The sequence below is a fragment of the Anthonomus grandis genome, chromosome 17 (genome assembly GCF_022605725.1).
Source record: "Anthonomus grandis grandis chromosome 17, icAntGran1.3, whole genome shotgun sequence".
In the NCBI taxonomy this organism is placed as follows: domain Eukaryota; kingdom Metazoa; phylum Arthropoda; class Insecta; order Coleoptera; family Curculionidae; genus Anthonomus; species Anthonomus grandis.
The window spans coordinates 16,677,365-16,691,101 of NC_065562.1; the positions used below are offsets into that span (position 1 = coordinate 16,677,365).

The following is a 13,737-nucleotide window of genomic DNA, read 5'->3' on the forward strand; positions in this document are numbered from 1 at the left end:
ATTTGAATAAATATTGAATAATATGATGAAATTATTACTTAAAATATCAAAAAAAAATTCGAATTATTTTTGAATGTCAATTTAAAATATCCAACAAATTCAATAATATAAAAAAATTAAATGTTCCAAAAAAAATTAAATACGAATAATTTTTGAATTTTAGTGAGAAATAACAAACGAAATTAATTAAATTAAAATTCCAAGAAATTCGTTAATTCAAGAAATTTATTAATTGGAAAAAAGCAAACAAAAAAAAAATGACGAAATTTTAATTTTTATTTAATAAAATTACAATTATCTAGAATGAAAATAATCAATTCTTACTGAGATATTTGAGAACTTGATACATTCTAAACCCATTCTGTTTGTTTCTGTCCCATAAGAACATGCTAATAATGTATTACAGTCACCACATACACGAGAAACCCTCCCCCCTCGCCCAATTAATACCACTTTTTAAATAATAAAAAAATAAATAAAACTAGGAACAATTTGCAACTGTCAAGTCTATAAGATTTAAGCGCAGGTAAAATGCAAATAAATTTACATAATGGCGCACTTTAGCGTAATTCATCGCCTCTCGACTAATAAAATTTAATTTAAAGCCTTCCTACCTACCGACCTAACAAAAGAACCGACGGAATTATTTATAAACCTCCCCCTTCAACCCTCCCTTCGCACCCTTTATTTCGGCCATTTTAATAATAATTCATTTTGTAACAATCGTTTTAATCAGTTAAACATTACGTAGTAATAATAAGTTTCTAGTAATTTTTGTCATATTAATCAATATTTACTCAAATTTTTGAGCAAATTTGAGCTTAATTTGTTGATATTTGAATATTCGAATTTTAGATTCTTTTCTTAATATTTTATCTAAATAGAAACGTTCAATTTTTCCTAACTAAACTTCCCCCCTTTAAACATTAAATAAGTTTCGGAACGATATATCCTCCATAGTGTCCATGTTTACGTGTTTTCCTCGTAGGAGGAAAAATGGTTAAAGTTGGGTTCTCTCTACATTTAAATAAATTATTTCTGCTTTTCCAGACGTTTCATACGCCGAATTTCGGCGACGAGGAGTTCGATATACCGAATATAAATCACCAACAACAACAGCAGCAGCAGCAGCAACAACAGCAACAACAGCAGCAGCAACAGCATGCTCAACAGGCGCATAATGATCAACAGCAACAGCAGCAGCATTATCAACCTCCTATGCAGGTAAAGAGGTTTATTTATTTAAAGAGTTTAGGGTTAATAAGGTCCAGAAGTTAAGTCATCTCCTAAATGTTGACCAGAATAAAATGTTGATGTTTCGTTTTTATATAAAGTAATGAATTGTCAGCTGAACACTCCTCCTATTTTGTCACTTTTTAAATTCAACATTCCTCAAGTCAACATCAGATCGAGCGAATTATTTTTTATTCCATTCAGGAAAACAAATCATGGTGAGAACTCTGCATTATGTAGAATAACAAAAAGTTATAATTTGTATTGCCGTTCATTGGACGTTTTTAACATGTCACTTAGTACAGTCAAAAATACTTTAAAACGAAATATTGTCTTTGAAAGTTTACGAGGCTAATGTAGATATTTAGCATTAGAAAGTTGCTTTTTTTGAAATATATTTTTTATTTTCTTTAAGTATATTCTTTTATATTCAAATTATTTTGATTTATGTACTTAAGCATTTAGTCTTTATATTATTCTTAATAAAATAGTATATTTAAGTTAGTTAATATAAGTTTGTGGATGCTTTTTTGGGCTTGTAGCCTGTTGTGTCCCTATATGGTCACCAAACAAATAAATAAATTATTATCATATTTAATATTTATTTATTTAACTGTAGAATATATGTATATTATATACGATTCTGTTTACAAAAGGAAGAAAATTTTGGCATTTAAGAAAATTGACAAGGAATTTATATATTTAGTTTTTAACTCGATTACTACACCTCAAATGTTTGATTAAATTCTTCTGAAAAATCACCGTTTTTTGTCCAGATTATCCAATCTAATAACACTGTTTTTATATTAAATATTTATATATAACATTGTATCAAATTTAAATTAACAGTGTTATTACATTAAATATTGAATATATATTTTCTGCAAAAACATTGTTTTTCATCAACAAAACCCTTACACCCCCCACCCACCCCAAACATTTACCCAGTAAGAAATTTCTTTGAAAAATCACCGTTTTTCGTCCATAACATCCAATCAAATAGCACTGTTTTTGTATTAAATAATCAATAATAAACATAAATATAATTATATAAAATTTAAATAAATAAACTGTGTTATTAGATTATATATTAACGATGAAACCAGTTATTCATGCGTATTATTTTGAAAAGCAATGATTTTTGTTTCAACAGTTTCTTACTGGTGAGTTGTGTGGGGTGGGTGGGGGGCTAAGGGTAGTATTTATAAAAAAACGTTTTTTTTGCAGAAAATAATTGCCTGAGAAAAAAATGGTTTTTAAAAAAATTATAGATGATAAAAAAATCTATAGTTTTTATATTTAAATTTATAGAAAATCCTTTGGAATGTTGATCTTTTTTGTATAAGGTTTTTATTAGCTTTATGATTAAAAAAATTGCTTCAAAAATTGAAATTTGACGATTTTTAGATTTTTTGGTGTTCCGGGCATATTTTAATTAAAAAAAAAATATTATAAAAAGTCGATTTTACAAAATAAAAAAATCTGATTAGGATTACAGGTAATTTGGAGTTAATTTTAAAATTTTGATTTTTTTTGTCTAATTTATTTAAGGTTTTTCTATTTATTTATTGTCTTTTATTTCCTTGGATTTAATAGAAAATCGAGTCCTTTTAAACTCGTAAAATTTGCTTTCTTTTAAAAATCTGTTTTAATTAGTTTTTTTTTGGAAAATTGTGAAATGCGTCAATTTGAAAAATTGTAAATGTTTTAAAGATTTATGATCAATAGATGCCTCTCCAAAGTACAAAAAAAAGAATTTTACAAATTTTTCCAAAAAATTAATGATAAAGAAGTTATTGGCATTTTTTTCGGTTTTTTGAATGAAACTCTAGTAAGTTACCTAAGTTGAAAAAGTCCAAAAATTTCCTTTTTTTTTTCAAAAATCTTTTTCATTTAATTTTTTTTTAGAAAATTTATTTTTCATAAAAAATGTTTTTATTAGAAAGAGAAAATTTAATTTTTTTCTAGCGTTTTTTCGTTTTTAGAAGAAAAAAATTGTTTCTTCTGTTATAAAAGGTAAGCATGGAAGAATTTTTGGTTTTAAATAGCAAGTAAGTGGGTTATTGTTCGATTTTTGGAAAAAATCAACTCTGTGGGTAAATTCTGATTTTTTGAAAATCAAATAAAAAAATTTTATCAAATTTAAGGAAACAGTGTTATTAAATTAAATATTGAATATTGTATATTTTCTGCAAAAACATTGTTTTTCATCAACAAAACCCTTACACCCCCCACCCACCCCAAACATTTACCCAGTAAGAAATTTCTTTGAAAAATCACCGTTTTTCGTCCATAAAATCCAATCAAATAGCACTGTTTTTGTATTAAATAATCAATAATAAACATATATATAATTATATAAAATTTAAATAAATAAACTGTGTTATTAGATTATATTATATTAACGATGAAACCAGTTATTCATGTGTATTATTTTAAAAAACAATGATTTTTGTAGACAGTTTCTTACTGGTAAGTTGTGTGGGGTGGGTGGGGGGCTAAGGGTCATTTTTTGCGAAAAACGTTTTTTTTGCAAAAAATTATTGCCTGAGAAAAAATGCTTTTTAAGAAAATTATAGATGATAAAAAAATCTATAATTCTTGTACCGATACTTTTCTCACATAACTTTAAGGTTTTCGAGTAAAAGTAAGAAAAGAACTTTTCATAAGGAAACCTGAAAAAATCAAAAAAACCAACTCATCTGCCTGGAATAATTTTTTTTTCTTTTCCAGGCAGTTGAAGTCACTTTATGGTGCATATTAGGCGACTTACGTAATATTTTATCACTTGGAACACTATACGAACAAATTCACTTACTGCTAGTTACTTTCTTACTCAGTTACTTACTTGAGTTTTCTTACTATCAAACTTAAAAGCTCTTTCCATTAATAAAGACACTAAATTAAATGACTCTTAATAGGGTTTCCAGAGAATTCTGAATACAAATTTATCTGGAAACGTCAGTAAACTTTGAATTTTTATCATTAATTTAACGAGATGTTTTAGGGTTTAAATATCCACACTGACCTAGTATCTTGCAGAAAAGAAACTACCAACACAATTTCTTTGAAAGATTGAGTAAAGTCAATTACGACAAATAAAGATACTCGGCATTATTATTTCGGAAACAATAGAGCTTTTGAAACTATTGAAAAAAAGGACGAAATTGTTAGAAAAAGAACTCATACAGCTTTTATTAGACAAGATAGGCCCAACTAGCAATCAACTCAGTATTTGAGTAGAAACACTAAATGTACTGCAAATTCAGTGCATTTATGAAATTGAGTTAAGTTTATGTATGCTAAAAAAGTAAGCTAATTAGGAAAAATAAACACTCTAAATAGGGTTTCCAGAGAATTCTGAATACAAATTTGTCTGGAAACATAGAAAAACGTTAAATTATTCAAATTAATTTAACAAGATGTTTGATAGTTCACATTTCCAAATTGACCTAGCATGAGCATGTAAGTGAGAGATATTAAAGTAGACCTTTCTCTCAAAAACGAACAAATTGTCCTAAAAATCAAAATAAAACCATCAAGTTGCGACTCATTTTTAGCTATTTTATCCCAACTAACCCACTGGTACCAACCGTTTTTTCCTCAAACCAATCAATCACTCGCAATTCAACATTGAAACCATAAACACGTGCGAATCGCGTACTCGATTAATCCGATAATTCCCGCGGCGTGGCTTATGACAAAAGGCATTCAGAAATCCTAAATCAGGGTCATCTCATTTCCATAATATGACACGACTATTTCGAGTAATGATTATGCAAATTGATCCGTGTGTGTCGGATTAAAGTGGTAAATCAACACACGCGATTAACTAGAAAATATTGACCGATTATGTTTTACGATCCAATGGTCAAACATGTTTGTTTAATCGATTTAAAAAAAAATAATTAAAATTGACCATCATCGGCTTCTTAAAGTGTTTTAATAAATGTCACTTATTTGTTTAATTATTTCCAGAGTATGCAGCAAATGAATCAACAAATGAACCAGCAACAGGACGCGATGGGGATGCACGACCCCACCGGGGGGTACCAGCAACCCTTGTACCTCTCAGGTCCGGATCATGGGATGGTGGGGCAGCAGTACCACAGTCCCCAGCCCAACTATTCAATGTCTCCAAGCCAACAGGTACCATTCTTGGAATAAATTCTTTCAGTTGTACTCTATATTTGACTATAGAAAAAGTCGAAATAATATAAAAACACGTATTGAGCCTAATAAGAAACATATTAATATCTTCCCAGTGCTTTCCGCAGTAGGTTATGAGGGCTGCAAAAAACATAAATAGGTTAAAATCATTAATATAGAACATGTAAAACAAAACAAAATTACAAATTATTTACTTATCAAAAGGACGACTATAAAAGAAAGAAAAAAAAACCTCAGACCATCGTTACATAAATGGCTCCCTCGTTTAGATTGTTTTTTTACTATAGGCTCGTGTCAAAAGAGAAAATACAAAAAGTGTGTACATAATGGTGGAAAATGGTAGAGCGTATAAGAAACTATAAGAAACATCTTATCTATCTTCAACAGATTTCAAAATAAACGCTGTTTTATAAATTGGCGAATGTGCCAGAGGAGAACCTGGTCAAAGATAACTGATGATAACTTTTAAACGAAACAAGCGATTTTATTAATTTCTTTTTTATAAGAAAGGTTATAGATGTACGATCATTTCCGCGTATTTTTTTTATAACTGGTAAATTTTAAAAATAGTTTATTAGGGCTTCATAATGTTAAAATCTTTATAACTTGTTTATTATGCTTTTTTCGAAAAAACTATAGACAATAAAATGATAGAGAGGGATATTCCCTATAAGAAATTATAAAGAATATTTCTTCTACCTTTATTAGATTTTAAAATAAAAGCTGTTTTATAAATTGGCGAATGCGTCAGACGAGGACCTGGTCAAGGTTAACTGAGGATAACTTTTAAACGAAACAAGCGATTTTAATAATTTCTTTTTTATAAGAAAGGCTATAGCTGTACGATCATTTCCGCGTATTTTTTTTTATACCTGGTAAATTTTAAAAACAGTTTATTAGGGCTTCATAATGTTAAAATCTTTATAACTCGTTCATTATGCTTTTTTCTATAAAAACCGTAGAAACCAAAATGATAGATTGTAATATTCCCTAAAAGAAACTATAAAAAAAATTTCATGAATCTTCAACGGATTTTCAAATAAACGCTGTTTTATAAATTGGCGAATGCGTCAGACGAGGACCTGGTCAAGGTTAACTGACGATAACTTTTAAACGAAACAAGCGATTTTATTAAATTATTTTTTATAAGAAAGGATATGAATGTACGGTCATTTTGGCGTATTTTTTCTTACCTGGCATATTTAAAAAGTAGTGAATTAACGCTTCATATTTTTAAAATCCTTGTTACTCGTTTATTATGATATTTTCTGTAAAAACCACAGTAACTAAAATGATAGAGCGTAACAATCCCTATAAGAAACTATAAAAAAAATTTCATGAATCTTCATTGGATTTTCAAATAAACGCTGTTTTATAAATTGGCGAATGCGTCAGACGAGGACCTGGACAAGGTAAACTGACGATAACTTTTAAACGAAACAGGCGATTTTATTAATTTTTTTTTATAAGAAAGGTTATAGATGCACGATCCTTTTAGCGTATTTTTTTATACCTGGCAAATTTTAAAAAATAGTTTATTAAGGCTTCATAATGTTAAAATCTTTATAACTCGTTTCTTATGCTTTTTTCTCTAAAAACCATAGGAACCAAAATGATAGAGCGTAACATTCCCTATAAGAAACTATAAAAAAAATTTCATGAGTCTTCAACGGATTTTCAAATAAATGCTGTTTTATAAATTGGCGAATGCATCAGACGAGGACCAGGTCAAACATAACTGACGATAACTTTTAAACGAAACAAGCGATTTAATTCGTTCTTTTTTTATTGGAAAGCCCATAGTTTCAAGACATTTACAATAAAGTTAATTTTTTTGGAATTTGCGACAATTTCCTATAATAGTCTCGATTTTTCCCCATTCGTAATCGAATGGCTTGCATCGGTTTTATGCACGTACCAGAATTTTTTCAAAATTTCCCTTAAGAAAAAAAAAGCTAATTTATTGAAAAATGTATCTTCGAATAAATTACTGACTTCTCAGATAAATTTAAAATTCGGGTTTTAGAAAGCAGCTTAGTACTTTGATCAAAGATATACTTTTTCCCCTAATTAAATTTTTACCACGATTTTTAAATACTAGAAACATTTGTACAAACAATACTATAGCAATTAGCACAGAACTCGTTGGCTGGAGTAACTTTTTTCCAGAGATTTCAATTAATTTTCCTGTTTTTTCCAAACTGACTCATAAAAAAAAATTAATTCTTCCAGGTTCTTATTGCCTGAAAAATTCCAATTAAAACTGACATCAACTGCCTGGAAGAACTTCTTTCTTTGAGGAATTTTAGAGTTCTGGAAGAAATTGGCATTTAAAGCAACCGCTTGGAAGGCAGGGAATCAATGTTTGTTTTAATCCAGGCACTTGACTCCTTTGCTATTCTTTGATGCGTAGAAAAACTTAAGAGTTACCTCAACTGCCTGGAATAATTTAATTTATTTTTTAACTTGAATATTGAATTGGTATTTAGTACCTTATTATAACTTTATATCGATAAGTTTGTCTCACTACTGGCTACTTTTGTCAGTAGCTAAATAGTATCTGTTGTTGAAAATCACATTAATCGGACATCTTTATTATTACTTTATTTTTATTTTGTTCCCAGCAATGTATTGACTCTTTATGGCAAATAAATTACTTTTTAATTTAAATTGGAAGATTCTATAATTGAAATGTACTCTTAATAATTAATTAAACTGACCGCACTAAGGGGCAAATTCTAGTAAATTCCATCTTAACCTGAATACTTTCCCAATATACCCTTATTGGATTTCTTTTATAAAACAACTATTTTCTCTTTAAGCAACAACACAACAATCAACTTCTTATGATCCATCAGCAGCAGCAGCAACAGCAGCAACAACAACAACAGCATCAGCAGATGATGATGAGTCATGGGCAACCACCTCCCGGTAGTATAGGGTACGGGGCGTCTCCACAACATCCCCAAGGAAGAGGAAATAGTCCCCCTGCACCTGGACAGGAACATACCACGAGCGATGATAGTGACGATAGTACTCCGCATCCTGCTATGGTAAGATCGATCGTTGAAGATTTTGGTGACGAATGAGTTCTAGGGGTTCCAAGTAGTTGTTGTGTCGTTCCTCAAGAATTGAGGAAATTTGCTCAACATGGTGCTTTTTACCCCGGATTTTATTGGTGCAATCCATTTTTCGTTTGCAGCAAACGAAAAATTCCCAATATGTTGAGTTTTCAGTAATTTTTCCAGTGAATTTATTGGTGCAAACTATTTTTCAAGACCACTTACCAGTCTCTTAAAATTACACTTTTTTCTGAATAAAAAGATGACCATCATCAGTCAGGATATAGACAAAAAAAAACATTAATGAGAAACGGATTTCCAACTTTTCACAAATCAACAGGATAAAAGTCATTGGAATTGTTTTTCTTGATTGTAGTAGGGCCTTTGACACCACATATATTGATCATTTTATATGAGAAAATGGTTTTAAATGCAATGTGTGCTTACACATAGAAAAAAAAACTTAAATTTGAGTTCATTGAAATAAATATCTTCTTCATATTCTCCATTCGTATAGTACATACATAAGTACTTGGATATTTAAATGAATCTTATCAAAGTATTGGTAAAAAAGGCTAATTTTATATACAGGGTGATTTTTAAGTTGATACTTTTTTTAACTGTGTATAGAACTCGGTAAAATATACATTTTTTTCAAATAACTTTTTTCGATACACTTATAAACAAGGGACATACAGAATAAACTTATCAACTTACAGCGATGTTGAAAATTGGTTTTTTGAATAAAGATATTTGAAAAAAAAATTTAATTTTACCGAGTTCTTTACACAGTTAAAAAATCAACTTAAAAATCACCCTGTATATATATATATATATAGTGTCAATGTGAAACCAAGAAAAAAATTAGAATTGAATACTATATATCTAATTGAATCATTTAATAGTGATGTAATTTAAACAAACACGTTATTTCTTTAACATAGTTTCAAAATAATTATATTAAACTTAAAACTAGTCACAGAATCATGTTATTGCATTTTGAGTCAAATGTCCTAAAGATACATTTAAACAATAATTGTTTGCTTGATTGATGTATTTTAACTTGTCCAAAGTACCTTATTTAATTTGTCTAATTAATTATTCTGTAAACAGGATGTTTAAAGTGGGATTAATAACATGACAATTAGAAAACTAAAAAATACCCTTAAATTAATATAGACATTAGAAGCAAAATCTTATATAAAAATTAACAGGAATTAGTTTAGCTAATAATACATGTTTCTTTAAAATATGTATCTGTATACATTTTCAAGTTGAAATTCTGACTAGTTTTTGAGTTATGAGCATTTTGTAAAATGTTTAGGAGGAACATAATTTTCTCCCAAAATCCTGTACACGTATCCAAAATGTATGAAATATGTCTCTAGTAAAAATATTCAAGGAATATATTTCTGAATTTTCAAGTTTGGATTTTGACTATTTCTTGAGTTATGGGTATTTTGTGAAATTTTTAGGAAAAACATAATTTTGTTTCAAAATCCTGTACAGAATCCAAAATTCCAGAAGTATGTCTCTAGTCAAGTAATACAATTTTTAGCAAAAACATAATTTTTTCCTTAAAATCCTGTACATGAATCCAGAACTTTTAAAATATATAAACATTTTCCAATTTGGATACTGACTGGGTAGTTTTTGAGTTCTGAGCATGTAAAATTTTTGGGAATTTTTTTCCAAAATCCTTGTTTTTCTCAAAATCCTGTACATGAATAAAAAATTTCTGAAATATGTCTCTAGTCAAATTATTCAAAGAATATACTATGAATTTTCAAATTTAGATTTTGTCTAGTTTTTGAGGAAAAAAATTATTTTATTTCAAAATCCATTTTTTACAAAAGTCATGTACATAATCTTAAATTTCCTAAAATGCGTGTCTAGTCAAATTATTCAAGGAATATGTGTACACATTTTCAAATTTAAATTTTGATTGGTTTTTCAGTTATGGGCATTTTGTGATTTTTTTTCCAAATTCCTTGTTCTTGTCAAAATCCTGTAAATGAATCCAAAATTCCTGAAATAGGTCTCTAGTCAAATTATTCAAGGAATATGTTGATACAGTTTCAAATTTAGATTTTGATTATTTTTTGAGTTGTTTGAGCATTTTATAAGATTTTTAGGAATTTTTTTCCAAAATCCTTGTTTTTCTCGAAATCCTGTACATGAATCTAAAATTTCTGAAATATGTCTCTAGTCAAATTATTCAAAGAATATACACTATTGGACAAAAGTAGAGCAACACTTCCAAAAATATTTGCAAATACCGATTTTAAAATTATAAATGCATGATAATGTATACAGATCGACTAAGTTTTAAAACTCCAAAATAGGCTATGATTATCAATGACAACAAAAATTTTCGCAATCAAAACAAATGATTTTATTTTGACGTTTAAATTGAAATGCTTCATAGTAATGCGTCAAAAGTAAAGCAACATTCAAATAATTTGTTCAAAAGAAGGGTTTTAGCAAAGGTAAAGGGCTAAAATAATTGTGTAAGGTGATTTTTATGTTTTTTTGAACATTTCTGTGTAAGATTAATCATGCCGAGAGGAATTCCAATTTCAAAAGACTTGAAGCAAAAAGTTGTGAATGGATTCATGGAAGGTAACAAACAAGCCGATATTTCAAGACAGTTTGATTTACCCCGGTACACTGTGTCCAAAATAATATCATCGTATAATGAGAGGGGACATTTAGAGAAGTTGCCAAAATCGGGAAGGCCAAGGAAAACATCAGTAATGACTGACAGACGCATCAAAAGGATTTCCCAAAATGATCCTGGAAATCCGCACCTCGAATTATTGCCGAAATTCCAGAAATTACGGTTGGTATACGAACAGTACAAAGAAGGTTAGTAGACGCAAAGTTATTTAGTAGACGTCCAGCTAAAAAGCCGTTAGTTTCAATAGAGCAGCAAGGTTGGCACGCCGGCATTTAAACTGGACCGTCAATGACTGGAAAAAAGTTCTATTCAGTGATGAAACGCGCTATAAAATATTCAACTCTGATGGAATGGGGCGTGTGAGGCGACCAATCAATACAAGGTTTAATCCTAAATACGTAACACCTACAATTAAAAATGGTAAAGGTTGTGTATTTTTATGGGGTTGTTTTTTATGGATTGGGCTAGGCCCTATGCACTTTATTAATGATACGATGGATCGATTTGTTTATAGGGATATCATGCAGAATGTTATGCTTCCTTATGCAGAGTGGGAAATGCCATTGCGTTTTATTTTTCAACAGGACAACGATCCAAAACATTCTTCGCAAGTTGTTCAACAGTGGTTTGGGGAAAATAATGTGGCCAGCACAATCCCCAGATCTTAACCCCAGCGAGAATCTCTGGGAAGAAGTAGAACGTCGTATTCGTTCCCAAATGTTTCCAAATAAACAATCCTTAATATCAATTACTAATGTATTACTTTCAATTGTTTTTCTGGTTAAATGTGTTAAATATTTTTTGTTGAACTAAAGTAAAATAAAATACTGTTAAATACAATTTGTTGCTCTACTTTTGTCGACCCCATTCTTATCAATTATTATAATCATTAATATTTACCTTTCTTAAAATGATTAAAATTACACCGAAATGAACTGACATATTACTTTCAGTGTAAGGATAGTGTGACATTCAGCTTAGCGAAAAATCACAACTCAATAATTTTTTTTATTCAAACATGAATAAAATTGAACTTTGTTGCTCTACTTGTTGATTTTGTCTAGTTTTTGAGTTATTATTTTATATTTTTATTATTTTATTCCAAAATCGATTTTTTACAAAAATCTTGTACATAATCTTAAAATTCCTGAAATAGGTCTCTTAGTCAAGGAATTATTCAAGGAATATGTGGAAAAAATTTCAAATTTGGATTTTGTCTAGTTTTCGAGTTATTGGCGATTTATGAATTTTTAAGGAAAAAATTGATTTTTATCCACAATCCATTTTTCTAAATTCCTGTACGTAATAATAATAATATACTTTATTAAGAATGATAAAAACCTACATATAAAATACAATATATTTTTGTAAAATTTAATAAAATTATAATACTTTTATCAACCCAGTACATTATTACCTACTTTCGTCAGCAGGAGTAACATATACCCAATTAATACATATACCTACGTAATCTTAAAATGCCTGAAATACATGTCAAGTATAGTCAAATTATTCAAGGAATATGTGTAAAAAATTTCAAATTTGAATTCTGACTAGTTAATTTCGAGTTTTTCCAGCATTTTGTAAAAATATATTTTTTCCTAAAAAATTCTTGTTTTTCTCAAAATCCGGTACACAAATTCAAAATTCTTCATAAAAAAATCAATATGTAAATATAATAGTTTGAAATATTTGCTTTATTAATTTTAAATCATTACTTATAATATTGGTTAAACATATACCACTTTCTACCAAATAAATATGCCTTCATTAATACACCATTTAGTTCAATTTTACCACAATCAGTCCATAAAACTGGAGTCCCTCAAGGGTCTCTAGTACACCCCATTTATTTTTTATAATTTATAAAAATAATATAATTCTTCATGTTAAACATTGTAAAATCAAAATCTTTGCAGATGGTACTTTGTTATATTTTTTTAGCACTAAAGGTCTAAATGAAGAGTATAGACTTAAAATAGTTAAAACTAGATACAAATAAAACGACGTTCATGATATATTATAGAGAGACATAATTGTCATGAATCGAGGATGTGGAATCTTTTAAGTATTTATGATTAATGCTAGACCCTAAGTTGTTTTTGGCCCTGTGAATATTATGTAAAGTAAAAATTAGTTTTTTTTTCAAAAGTCCAGACATGTCAAAAACCTGGAATTTGTTGTGTTTTTTCTGTCAAATTTCAAAATTGACGTTTTTTTGACATTTCAGATAACGGCCATGAAGAGACCCAGCCCGGAACCCGCCGATCCCGGTCTAACAAAAGCCCAAAAGAAACCGAAGGTGCAAAAGAAGAAAAAGAAGAGGGACCCCAACGAGCCACAAAAGTACGTTAAAAAACCCCCCCGTTAAAAGTCCATTTTTTCATGCGAATGAGAAAATTTAAAAAAAAAAGCTTCGCTTAAAAAGCCCATTTCACATCCCCTTTCTTTCAATTTCAACCCCCTCGTATATATATGTTTGCTCGGGGGTAAATGGGATTTTCCCAAACTACCCATTTTTCATCCCTCCTTGTTCAAATCGATCTTTTATTTCAACCTAGCAGGGTAAAGAGGGAGAAAGTGTTATTTCCA

The 13,737-nt window shown here is 29.1% G+C and overlaps 1 protein-coding gene across 5 annotated transcripts in view; it reads left to right on the forward strand.

The window, feature by feature from the left end:
* The window catches only part of LOC126746515 (TOX high mobility group box family member 4-A-like), a 262,557-nt gene that overhangs the window by 222,985 nt on the left and 25,835 nt on the right, over positions 1-13,737 (forward strand). For all 5 annotated transcript variants that reach the window (XR_007663911.1, XR_007663912.1, XM_050454821.1 and 2 more), the window contains exons 3-6: positions 1,051-1,224; positions 5,212-5,382; positions 8,226-8,456; positions 13,376-13,491. Coding sequence is in view for 3 of the 5 variants with exons in the window: in XM_050454821.1 (XP_050310778.1) it covers positions 1,051-1,224; positions 5,212-5,382; positions 8,226-8,456; positions 13,376-13,491 (692 nt within the window). In the remaining 2 variants the exon portion in view is untranslated. The remainder of the gene's footprint in view (positions 1-1,050; positions 1,225-5,211; positions 5,383-8,225; positions 8,457-13,375; positions 13,492-13,737) is intronic.